The sequence below is a fragment of the Chaetodon auriga genome, chromosome 2, assembly GCF_051107435.1.
Source record: "Chaetodon auriga isolate fChaAug3 chromosome 2, fChaAug3.hap1, whole genome shotgun sequence".
Taxonomy (NCBI): Eukaryota; Metazoa; Chordata; class Actinopteri; order Chaetodontiformes; family Chaetodontidae; genus Chaetodon; species Chaetodon auriga.
The window spans coordinates 2,691,391-2,704,031 of record NC_135075.1 but is presented as its reverse complement, the minus strand read 5'-3'; the positions used below and the strand labels follow the sequence as shown (position 1 = coordinate 2,704,031).

The 12,641-nt window shown below is 40.7% G+C and overlaps 1 protein-coding gene across 3 annotated transcripts in view; it reads left to right on the top strand.

The window, feature by feature from the left end:
* Positions 1–12,641, top strand: part of cadpsa (Ca2+-dependent activator protein for secretion a) — a 196,222-nt gene that overhangs the window by 38,157 nt on the left and 145,424 nt on the right. For all 3 annotated transcript variants that reach the window (XM_076749685.1, XM_076749676.1, XM_076749669.1), the window contains exons 2-3: positions 3,932–4,045; positions 8,854–9,186. In XM_076749685.1, coding sequence (XP_076605800.1) covers positions 3,932–4,045; positions 8,854–9,186 — 447 coding nt within the window. The remainder of the gene's footprint in view (positions 1–3,931; positions 4,046–8,853; positions 9,187–12,641) is intronic.

The window sequence follows — 12,641 nt, the reverse complement described above, 5'->3', positions numbered from 1 at the left end:
ACAATCATTGACATAAAATGTACATCCATACACATCTGAAACTGTCAATAAATCTGCTTACAAGTACATTATCATGTGTTGTAAACCATGTATTACATCTTTATAAAGTGCTTATAAATTCTAAATAGGGTGTTAAAGTGTTACAAAGTCTTATGCAAACTCTCACAATATTTGATGCCTGCAGTTTACACAGGCAATACTTAACTCATAAAATGTCACTCACATAAAATATTAATGTAAAGTTCAGAACATTTCAAGTTTATCAGTTATTGTTACAGGCGATCAGAAAAAGAGACACTGCATACCTGTTTGTCTGAAAAGCATAACAATGTTCCTATCTAAAGCCATCAGGCATCCACCCATATCACCTGTCACCAAGTCCCACTTTAAACATGAAGCTGATGGCCAAAGTATTCATCACAGAGCCTGTTTTGCACTCTTCATGAAACCACCATAAACACACAGTGAGAACATCAGTTTTTACTGTGTGTTTGTGGTGACCATAATTCAAGGAAACTATAAAAGAAGGAAGGGTCATTACATCACAACACCAACATTCTAATGCTCTGCTTGGTGCCAAGTCTTGGTGCCAGTTCTGTTGAAGCCTATGGGAGATGCATGAAGAAGCACACTAAAACCAAACATATGTAGATCGTATGACCAAATATGCACATTTGTTTATTTGCTGTTGGTCTCTAAATACTATCCAAAGATGATTATAAAAACACTTTACAGGGCTCATAGTGAGTCCAATGAATATAATTACCATGGCAAAGTGTCCCTTGAAAATACTGAGTTTGGGATAAATTAATATTGTTAACAGTAATTGATATTTTCTGTCTCCCTTTTATTTTGATCTGGAGGCTGGTGACATATTCAAAGGAAAAGTTGACAGATGTCCTCTGATTTTGCATTGTGAATTGGCTAAAGCAGTGCTTCTCAATTATTTTCTGTTACGCCCCCCCTAGCAAGAAGAAAACAATTTGCGCCCCCCCACCCCACCACCCACTCTCCTCCGCGACTATAAATAATAGCATTTGTCTATAAAATTGTTATAAGTACACCTCTGCATAACATTGTATCCTTGTTAACATTAAAGAAAACAAAAAAGAAAAAAGAAAGAGATATAGTTCAACTTACAACAAAGAATAACTTTATTAACATTGTTTTTTAGTCTGTAACAGAAAAGATTTTAAGTGCATCAATTTGCCTGAAATTAAAAAAAATAAATCCTTGTTTAAACTGTAAACATTTTTGACCGACTTATTGCACCATTTGATGCTGAAAAATAAAATTAAATAAAATCAATAAATAATAACAAATTCAAATTCACTTCAGCAACATTAACTCAGGAGCACAATATATAAAACACTTTAACCTACAAAACAAAAATGAATAAAACAATTTGTGCTGATTTTTTCTTTCTTTTTTTTTTTTTTTTTTTAATCAAAATGAGGAAGTCAGGATTAATGGCTACAATGAGCACGTTTTGCAGTGCACAGCTTTTCAAAGCGAGGTTTGAAGCATGATACTGCAACTCTCAGCTCCTGCTCAATGTTTAGCTGGGACCTGTACTTGGTCTTCAGTGCAGCAACAGCAGAGAAGCCAGTCTCACAAAGGTAAGATGTTGCAAAAGGAAGCAGAATGCCTATAGCCCTCTGCCCTAAGAGTGGATACTGCCTCTCTACACTCAGCCAGAATTCACTGAGTGTCTGTGATGTGAACCTCAGTCTCAATGTGGAGTCAGGCGTCATGTCAATGAACTGGTCCTCCTCTGCAGAGCTGAAACCAGTTGGAGCTGGTGCACTGAAAGGATCTCTCACCCAGTCATACTGGGAACTGTTTTCAGGGAAGTACTTTTTAAAGTATCCCATCACTGATGAAATATGCTGCTTAATGTGTGGAATCACTGAGATAGCATCATAGTCAGTAGTGTCCACAAATTCATGCAGGTTCTCAAATGAATCAGTGTTTCCTTCATCAAGTCGCCTGCCCCACTTTGCAAGCTTTCGAGTGAAAGAGCCGATCTTGTCTGTGACCTGAGGCAGGTGTTTATCTTTCCCTTGAAGCTGTAGATTTAGTTTATTTAGCTTTCCAAATATGTCACTCAGGTAGGCCAGTTTTCCCAGGAAGTTCTCATCACTAAATTTTTCTGCGACTTCATACTTGTGCTCCTGCTCCAAAAACACTCTTATCTGCTCTCTAAGCTCAAAAACTCGGGACAAGAGTGCTTCACTGTGAAACAGCACAGCTTGATGTTCAGCTCCCATCTCCTCACAGATAGCAGAGAAGACTCTTGTTTTTAGTGGTCTGGTCTTTATAAAATTGACTACACCTATAATGTCAGTCATAACCTCACTTAATTCAGGAGAAAGTTGCCTTGATGCAAGTGCTTCTCTGTGTATAATACAGTGTGTCCACTCAGCATTAGGTGAGGCCTTCTTGATAAGTGCTTGAAGCCCTTTTCTCTTCCCTGCCATGGTTTGTGCACCATCACTGCAAACACCAATGCAGTTCTCCCACTTCAGCCCATTCTCAGTCAAGAAGCAGTCCAGCATTTTGAATAGCTCTTCAGCTGTGGCCCTGTCTCTGACATATTTACAAAAAAGTAGATCCTCACACAGGGAGTTTGTCAAGTCAAAACGTACATAAGAAATAAACAAACAGTCTTTGTTGCTGTCAGTTGCTTTGTCAAACTGTAAGGCAAAACGTTTGTCTTTGAGTTTATCTACCAGCTGTTCTTGAAGATCGTTAGCAATGTCATCTGTACGTCTGGCGACAGTGTCATTGGACAGAGGGATAGTTTTTAGTTTTGCAGCTGAGCAATTTGGTACGCCACCTTATATGATGCTAACAGTGCTCGCTGGTTTACTGAAGTAGCATTCACAAAGCAGGATGATTGTTGGCAATATTCGGCACGTTTTCGCTGAAAAAACTCCAGCGGCGTATCAGCGTGATTGGGATGTAATGTCTTCAAGTGGCGCCTTAATTTATTTGGCTTCATGCTGTCCGCTGCCAGCATTTTTAGACACAGTAAACACACCGGTCTTTCCTCATCTCCCACTGTAGTCATAGTGAAGCCAAGCGCGACATATGCTTCGTCATATTTCCTCGTCTTAGCTTTCGGGTGACTTTCTTTTGTCTCATTATCTTCGTCTCTCTCCGCCTTTCTTTTCATCCCTGTTAAAAATTTCTTCATGTTGTCTCTTAAGGGTTTGTTTACTGCACTTCATATCGCCTGCTCGGTGCAAAAAAAACCCTACACCATAGAGCTAATACTCCCTGCGCACACTCTGACAATGAGAGCGCCACTGCCAACTACTGTAGTGGATGTGCAATTACACTTTATTCTAGTACGGCAAAAAAAGCATGTTCCCCAGGGTCACACGCGCCCCCCCAGGGGGGGCGCGCCCCACTATTTGAGAAGGACTGGGCTAAAGTAACCCTGAGCCATAGAACTTTTAACAACAAACTTGATCATCAGAGAATAATGAATTGTAATTGTGAATGAAGCAAACTTAACACCTGGGCCGTAAGCCCATCTGTCAGGCAGCCTCCTGTGGCTGATCTATGCCTGGCTCCCTCTGTGTACTGTCACCCTTAGTATACTCTTTCAGATCCTATTGTTTGGGCAAGTAAGCTTGCTGTACATCCACAGCACTGAAATTTTCCTTGGAATGAAAGATCTATATTTAAGACTAAAAAGCAAAAGAAAAACAAATTAAAAGAACACAGTGTATTTAATTGCAGACCATCTTATCAGTATTTTGGGATATGAATGGTGAGCTCATATCACTTTTGCATAGTTTTGAAAAAAAAAGTATAGTTTTGTTTTTATTTGAATTGTTAAATAGGAAATTTTAAGTTTCAGTTGTGGTTTTCATAAACCATAATAACATCTTTGTCTCCTGTCTGTTAATGCCTCCTTCAGATCAGTAAGCAGCAGCTGCAGACTGTCAAAGAACGTTTCCAGGCGTTCCTCAATGGAGAAACCCAGATCGTAGCCGATGAGGCTTTCATCAATGCTGTCCAGAGCTACTATGATGTGAGTCTGTATGATCTGTTTCATGGATTTTTCACTCTGCCACAGTATACTGTTGTCTTTTTCAACTCTGATATGAATCATGATTGCATAGATACTTGCATATGTGTTATACACTGCTGTGTTTGTTAAGCCATTAATCGTGCCTTTTGTAGCTGTGTCTGACCCCTCTGTTGAAGAAAGACAGTTTCTCTGTAGAATATCTTTAATACTACATGTTAATTCTATATGATTGTTTATAAGTAGCTAATGTCTGCAGCCTTTATGCCATTTCAGGTGTCCAAAAGTGCTAGCTGTTAAGTTCCCCTTGTGAGTCTCCTCTGGTTTAAAATGAATCTGTCCAAGCAGAAAAACTAATAATGTGGTGAAAAGTATCCAAACCTCAGCAGAGATAACTTGTCTTGGTTCTGATAAATGATGCAGAGAGTGCACTGAGCTCCTCAGGGCAGTCTTAATAATGTGCTCCCAGACGGCCAGGGATCCACCCAGAATAGAAGAAGGAAATAGAATGTGAAGAAAGAAGAACCGCAGTCTTCTCTGCATCTTATATTTCTTGACAGTCAGAACAACACTGTTGATGTGCAACTTTACATTTGACATAAAGCATCTGGATTTACTCACAATGGGTAGAGAAAGCTTCAGTTTTTGGATTTTTCCAAATCACAAGACGCCAATAATTACAACTGAAAGCCTTGGTATTGTTTTATTACTGTCAACGGAGGGTAATAAGGGAGACAGAATGTGTTTACTTTTTCTATATTAAACCAAACTGCGATCTTTCCCTAACCTTAAGCAAGCATTTTTGTAGCCTATGCTACACTGAATACTGCCATCTCCTTTGTGGATGGAGCCCCTGGTATCTGGTGTCAAAGTCTTGCACACCTACCACTACCTGACCACCTTCCTGTGAGTTTTATCCACCACAAGAAGGTAGCACATAATGAAGAGGGAAACGCTGCCAGTGAACAGTGCATTCAGAAATTACCAGAAGAACAAATAAAACATTTAGTATTAATGTCATTTTCAGGAGATGGTTGTTAGAGAGTCATATGGTCATTGTGGAGACTGTACTTTGTGGTGCTGTTGAAATGTATTGTATTATTCAGGACTTGTGAGGTGCTTCACTTATTTCGCTTACCCTTACTGGTATGAAAGGCACATAATGGACTCACAGCAAAAACACCTTTCATTATAACTGCTTCCACCAAAATGATTCTGTTTAATCGCCTTATTTGTTTGACTGTCCAGGGATGTGGCTGCAAATTAATTTCAGCTAGACAGCCTATATACATTACATATACATTTGTAGATTTGAGGGTGCTGTTGGGGGCAAGAACAAACAGGCCATATATACATTAAATCTGACTTTAATGGTTCTGCAACAGTTATCAAAGTGTCTACCAGTACATGTACTATATAAGCCGTGTTTCATCAGGAGGAGGAGGGGTGGTGTGACAGGCGAGATGACTGCCAAGCAGCACTCAACAAAACTAGGTATCTTTAACAAGAGGTTGAGACATTTTCCAGACATGCTTATTCCAAGAAAAGCATGATCTTTAATTCTAACCAAGTGGTTTTTGTGTCTCAACCTCACCAGAGTGAGTGCAAGAAATGAAATGTTTCTTGTTTCACCATATTGGTGGTTTTCAGAAATGTACAATGCCAACATTTATTTGGTTGATTGGGTTGCGAACAAAATTCTGTATCTGTGTTGGGTTAGTGGCACTGACACATTGACTGGCACTTCCTTATCAGTTAATGTGGCAGCACAAGCAAGCTAAATGAGAATGGTGTGATTTTTAACAGATGAAGGTGGTGGCACAGGTTATCCAATTCAATTAAAACCTAAAGCTCTCAGCTTGGCTTTAGCTTCAGGCTAAAATTGACTGAGGCAGACACCCAGAGAGAGATAGGGGACAGACAGAAATAGAAGGTGAGGAAAGCATATATGAAGGGTTACAAAGGGCTTGTTGTAGTTTCAACAGCAGGTGACAGGAATTTACCACCCATCAATCACAAAAAAGTGTTTAGTTTGTCATTGAAATTCCTCTTTGTTTGTAAAGCTCCCTGTACAAACTGTTGACATTGTGTTTGGTGCATTATCGACAAAACACACAGTTTCTTGAAACAGATGTTGTGGTTACATTTTTTCAATGTTTTCAGTCTTGTGAACACCACAAATCAAACTCAGTTTACTTCAATTATATTGGGATAGAAGATGAAATCTCAAAAACAGATAGTATTCTGGCCAAAAAAAATATTGCTCATTGTTTTCATATTTTAGGCTTTTTGCAAAATTCAGGTTCCAGTCACAGAAATGAGCTTTTCAGACAATTCAAAGTAAAACAACTACTACTACTTATTTTACTGTTAATAAACTGTCATTCGATATACAATATTTATATTATATATTTACTGTATTGTATATAGATATAGTTTTTTTAGTTAATTGTCAATATTTGTCAGGTAGAGAAGATGGGCAGGCTGATATGCAATGTGACGATAGAAGTCATTCAGTGCTGTACCATGGTGGAAACAGTTCCTTCAGACGAAACCTCTGGTCCCTCACACTGGCTCAGCTCTTCAATGAGGTCTCGGCAACCATGCCTCCTCACAATGCTTTCTCCTCACTCCCTGTGAATGATCTCTGTAAACAATCTATGCCCACTCTCATCCAAAGTTGCTCGTAAAACCCCCACCAGTCCATGGCTCACCGGTGTTATCAGAGAGCAACGGGTGGTGCTCAGAGCAGCCGAGAGAAAATGGAGCAAAACCAGAGATCCCTCTTACCTCAGGGACTATCAGACTCTCCTGTCTGCATTCTTCTCCCATCCAGAAAGTGCCAAGTCAACCTATTATCAGGAGAAAATCAGTAGTGCCAAAGACGCCCAGAAACTATTTTCTGCTATTAACTCACTACTCATCCCTCTGCCCTCAACTTTACTCACAGCCGATCATTTAGCATCCTTCTTTGCTGATAAGGTCTCGACCATCAGCAACCAGTTGCCTGAGCCTGACCAACTCAGTAGGATACCAGCAGCTAACAGAGCCTCACTCTCCTCATTTTCCCATGTCACAGAGGAGCAAGTCTCCAACCCTCTGCTTGACTCTTGCCCCACTACCTGTCCATTGGACCCTATATCCTCCAACCTCTTGCAGGCCATCTTACCCACACTTATCCCTGCTGTCACCCACATGATCAACTCTTCACTTACACCTGGTGTGTTCCCCACTCCTTTTAAACAAGCCTGAGTTACCCCACTGCTAAAAAAAACCTACACTCAGCCCATATCAGGTTGAAAATTACAGGCAGGTTTCACTTTCACTGTCACTTTCCTTTCCAAGACTCTTGAGTGCACAGTCTTTAATCAAGTCTCTGAATTCCTTTCTTAGAACAACCTGCATGATCCCCATGATCCCAGTTTCAAACGCAGACACTCTACGGAGACTGCGCACTTATCTGTAGTGGAAACACTACGATCAGCTAGTGCTACTGGTCAGTTCTCTGTTCTGCTATTGCTCGACCTATCGGCTGCCTTTGGCATGGTTAACCACCAAATCCTCCTCTCCACACTCGCTCACATGGTTTTTCATACCATTCATATGCTGACAATACCCAGCTCCTCCTTTTGTTCCCACCAGATGACCCCACAGTCTTGGCACGGATATTGGTATGCCTCACTGACATCTCGGCATGGATGAAGGAATGCCACCTTCAGCTTAACCTGTCAAAAACTGAGCTCCTTGGTCATCCTGGCCAGTCCCTCTGTACAACAACGGATCTCTATCCAGCTCGACTCAGCTCTGCTCACTCCCGCAAAATCTGCCAGAAACTTTGATGTCATGATTGATGACCAAATAACTTTTAAAGAGCATGCAGCCTCTGTTGCTCGGCCATGCTGATTTGCACTGTACAACATCAGGAAGATCAGACTCTACCTGTCTGAGCATGCAACACAACTCCTAGTGCAAGCACTGGTACTATCACGCCTCGACTATTGTAATTCCTTACTGGCAGGGCTCCCAGCATGCTTGCTAAAACCCTTGCAGATGATCCAGAATGTGGCGGCGCGTCTGGTCTTCAACCAGCCCAAAAAAAGCACATGTGACTCCGCTGTTCATATCCCTCCACTGGCTCCCAGTTGTTGCCCACATCAAGTATAAGTCCATTCCTCCCTACAAAACTGCCACCAAAACCTCTCCGACCTACCTGAACTCCCTCATTCAGGTTTATGCTCCCTCCCGCTCACTACGCTCTGCCCAGGAGCAGCGCCTGGTGTTGCCAACTCAGAAAGGCCCTAAGTCTCTAGCTAGACTCTTTTCTTCTGTGGTTCCCTCGTGGTGGAACGAGTTGCCAAACTTCATTCAAGTGAATATTCGAGTCCCTCTCGATCTTTACGAAAAGGCTAAAGACCAAGGTCTTTACTGATCACCTTCTTTCTTTAGAAAAGGGAAAAAAGGAAAAAAAAGCCTCTATTCACTCTTTGCACTCTAAGCATTACCTCGTAGCACTGCCTCGTAGCACCTATGTCCAATTAGACCAGAAATTTGCGTTAGGGCACTTACTCTTGTTGTTCTCTCCTGTCTAGAACCTTGCTTGTGATGTATGAAAATCTCATATGTATGTTGCTTTGGATAAAAGCATCTGCCAAATGACAAATTGTAATTGTAACTGAAGGTGTTCCAGTGTTCATCCAGACAGGCATGTCAAAGAGTTGAGAGGTGCAATATTTGTCCATGATACTGCAGCTTTAGTAGCATCCTTCTAGCAACAACAACAGCTAATGTGTCACTTAACAATTTGATTGCAGGTCTTCCTGAAAAGTGACCGTGTGTCCCGGATGGTGCAGAGCGGTGGCTGCTCGGCCAGTGACTCTCGGGAGGTTTTTAAGAAGCACATAGAGAAGCGGGTGCGCAGCCTGCCTGAGATCGATGGCCTGAGCAAAGAGACAGTGCTGAGTTCATGGATGGCGAAGTTTGACACTATCTACCGAGGTGAAGAGGACCCAAGGAAGCACCAGCAGAGAATGACGGCCAGTGCCGCCTCCGAGCTCATCCTCAGCAAGGACCAGCTATATGAGATGTTCCAGCAGATCCTGGGCATCAAGAAGTTTGAGCACCAGCTCCTCTATAACGCCTGTCAGGTCAGTCCTCAACTGTAGGTTTAACACTGTTTAACAATCATAGGCAACTCTGCATTTTGGAGTATGTGTGTGAGAAGTCTGTTCTCTCTTCCTTAGTTGTTTATTTCTTAGACATGCCTAATCTCTGGCCTAAATGACTTCACTTAACAGAAAGCCAAATGAACCAATCTGTCTGCCACTGTAAATGACTTCAGTATTGGGGGCCTTACATGGGGCAACAGCTTCTCCTATCTTCACCTTCCTGGCTCACTGAGAAATTTACTGGAGAAATACTTTTCAAGTAAGGCTTATACAGGAGGCAAAGGCCATATTTTTATTTGTTGATTAATTTACTTTATTTCTCCATCCACCATAGTGGACAGGGAGAATCTGTCTACAATGTAAAACTCAGAAAACTCAGTGTTGCTGGAGGCCTTGATCAATCATTAGAGATGTTTTCATTGACCTTGCTCTGAACAGCCATATCAAATACGACACACAGTAGCTTTGTTCAACTTCGGAAAATTTCTAAACTTAAGAAAAAACAAAAACGGTTATTTCTGCTTTCATTTCATTGCAACTTAGATTAATGAAACTCCCGTATGTCTCCAGCGTCTGCAGTCATGGGGTGGGGGGGGGGGGGTGAATCCTGATTACTTTCAGGGTTCCTTTATCCTACTGAATACAGTAAATCCACTTTAAGCTGGCTAAATGTGAAAACACATGTTTTACTCTGTTTTTTTACACCCTGTACCCAGACTAAGCCATTTTTTTCATATCCAAATCCGAAAACCCCACAGATGACAGAGATGGAGAGAGAGATTTTGACTTTTTTGTATTTTAGAAGTATCTCAGTTTGGACCAAGATCTTTACAAAATGACAGGAAAACGCATCATTTTCAGAAATAAACATCCATCCATCCATCCATCCATTTATTTTCTGCCGCGGGTTCGGACTGGGTTGTGGTGGCAGCAAGCTAAGATGTCCCTCTCTCAGCAACATTTTCCAGCCCCTGCTGGAGGATCCCAAAACATTCCCAAACCAGATGAGATTGTTTCCTAACAGTTGGCTGCTGTTCTTCTGGTCAGCAGATGCCCTGCCCAGGAGAGACCTTGCCTCTTCTGGCTGGCTTGCCATTAATATTCTAGAAAAAGCTCTTCAGATGGAGCAGTGAATCTTCAGATCCTGCACAATACTTAATTTTACACTTAATTCTTTTAGAAAAGTTCAAAAAATAAGATGAAGAAAGGCAGAGTCAGATACAATTCTCAGGTTTTACTGTAAATTCAACAAAATAGCAACACAGAGGCAGGTTCGTGAGCACAGAAACTGAAACTGAATCAGAAAGCATCACCTTATATCTCTTGGTTAGCGTCCCCATTGTGGGGTCTCTCCAGGGCACCACACCTCTTCATCCATTTTAGGGAATTTTCTACTATTTGCTTCTAATTCTCCGTTGGCTTGGCATTCTGCCCATCATGACCTCAGAGGTTGGCAGTATCCAATCTATATTCTGAAACATAATGGTAACAAAAAATGAGTATGTTCATAAAATAAAATAAGGGCCCTTGGGCTTTTATAACTCAAAATCACATATATTGGGTTATCTGAGAATCATACACATCAAATCTATTTCACAGTCATCCATATAACATGCCTGCAGTTTTCACAAGACACACACATGTATTTCTATTTCTGTCAGCTTGGCAGCCTTTATAGTCTCTTCTGGAACTGACATACAATCTAAACTTTCTATGGCTGATATACAGCTGAATAATGGAACATGTGTTGGTCTACAACTTCTCTTGTAGCTGTACTATCTAAAAATATTACTGCAGCAGCCAGGAGGCATCCTGATCAGATGCACAAACCATCTCAGCTGTCTCCTTTTGATACAGCTCCCTGTGAATGTCTGAGCTTCGTACCCCTACCTCTAACGGTGCTCACCCCATAAAGAAAACTCTTTTCCACAGCTTGTATTGTAGTGTCTTTCTTTCAGTCTCTGTCCAAAGCTGATGATCTTAGATGGGGGTTGGAATGTAGATTGTATGGTAAATCAAAAGCTTTGCCTTTTGGCTCAGTTCCCTTTTCAGCACAACTGCCCAAGACAATGTCTGTATTACTAGTGCCTAGTCAGTATCCTTTACTGGACCCCACACAGAGACACCAAGAAGGCTGGCAGTGCATCCAACCCCAATGCTTATTCCTCAGGTGGTGGGTCCACATGGCAGCAGATGTAGTTCATGTGCTCCTTTTGGCCTGTGCCTGACTAGTTCTGGTCGCCAGATGGTTCCCAGCGAGCTTTCCCCCCAGGTTTGGTTCTAGAAGGAACCATCATAGGGTTTGTCAATCGCTTTTAGTCTGGCCCCTACTCTGGGACCAATTTGATTTTACCAGTAGCTATTGCCCCTGACAACACATCTACCAGGGATGCACAAACCCCTCTACCGTGATGAGATTAGACATAAGCTTATTGAGGACATGGTCATGGATTCCACATTGGGTCACCTATACCTATACAGACAAGGCCATGTGAAGTTTACAAGACTGCTGTATTGAAAATTGTGTGATACACTCAAAATTTGAAAAGTTTGAATTAGAACAAATGATTATTGTCATTATTTTAAATGTATTGATTGGATTTTAATCAACCAGTTAGCCAGTAGAAATGTGAAAAATGTGGCATTCAAATGCCCACCTCCAGTTCTACAGTGATTTAATCTATGAGATTTAAAATACATGAGCTAATGATTCTGATTTTTACCAGTTAGTTGATTATTAAATTAGTTTACATTATTATGTTGTTATTGAATTATTGTCATTATTGAATAGTTAATAAATTACAATTAATTATCTGCTGTTTCATTGAAGATGAAATACGAAGGTATGCTATAGTCACACATATGACAGCTGGTTTCCTGAGAATTTTGGACGTGTAATAGGGTAGCAGGTTCATGTAATGATTCAAAATCTTGATCAACAAGACAATCTGAAAATCAACACTTTTGAGTCACGTAAGCAGTAAATATAGAAAACAGATACAGAAAAGTAATTTGTACAGCTTCAACATTCAAGCTTGTTGTATAAATAATGTGACACAACAAACTGTGAAATGTTTGTCGGCATATGATGAAAAGCTTGTGGGAGGAAAAACAACACTAGAAATCTGGCAAGAGAATCCAAGGCTTAAATATATACATTTAAATATATGCTTTCCTTTTAATACTACAAACTGTTTCATTTTTAATTCTGGAATGCCAGATTTTCTTTTAGTATCTGCTGTTGCTATCAATAAACTTTGTTTGTTTCTAAAAATTAGATACAGTGGATGTTACATTGTCAGTCATAGGGGTGTTACAACAAGTAACCAGTGGTTTGATATGTAATGATGTGAATTATAATACAAAACACTGAGCAAAATTATCAGAATTCTTCAGATTAAAAAAACAAAACAAAACAAAATACCATAGTTTAA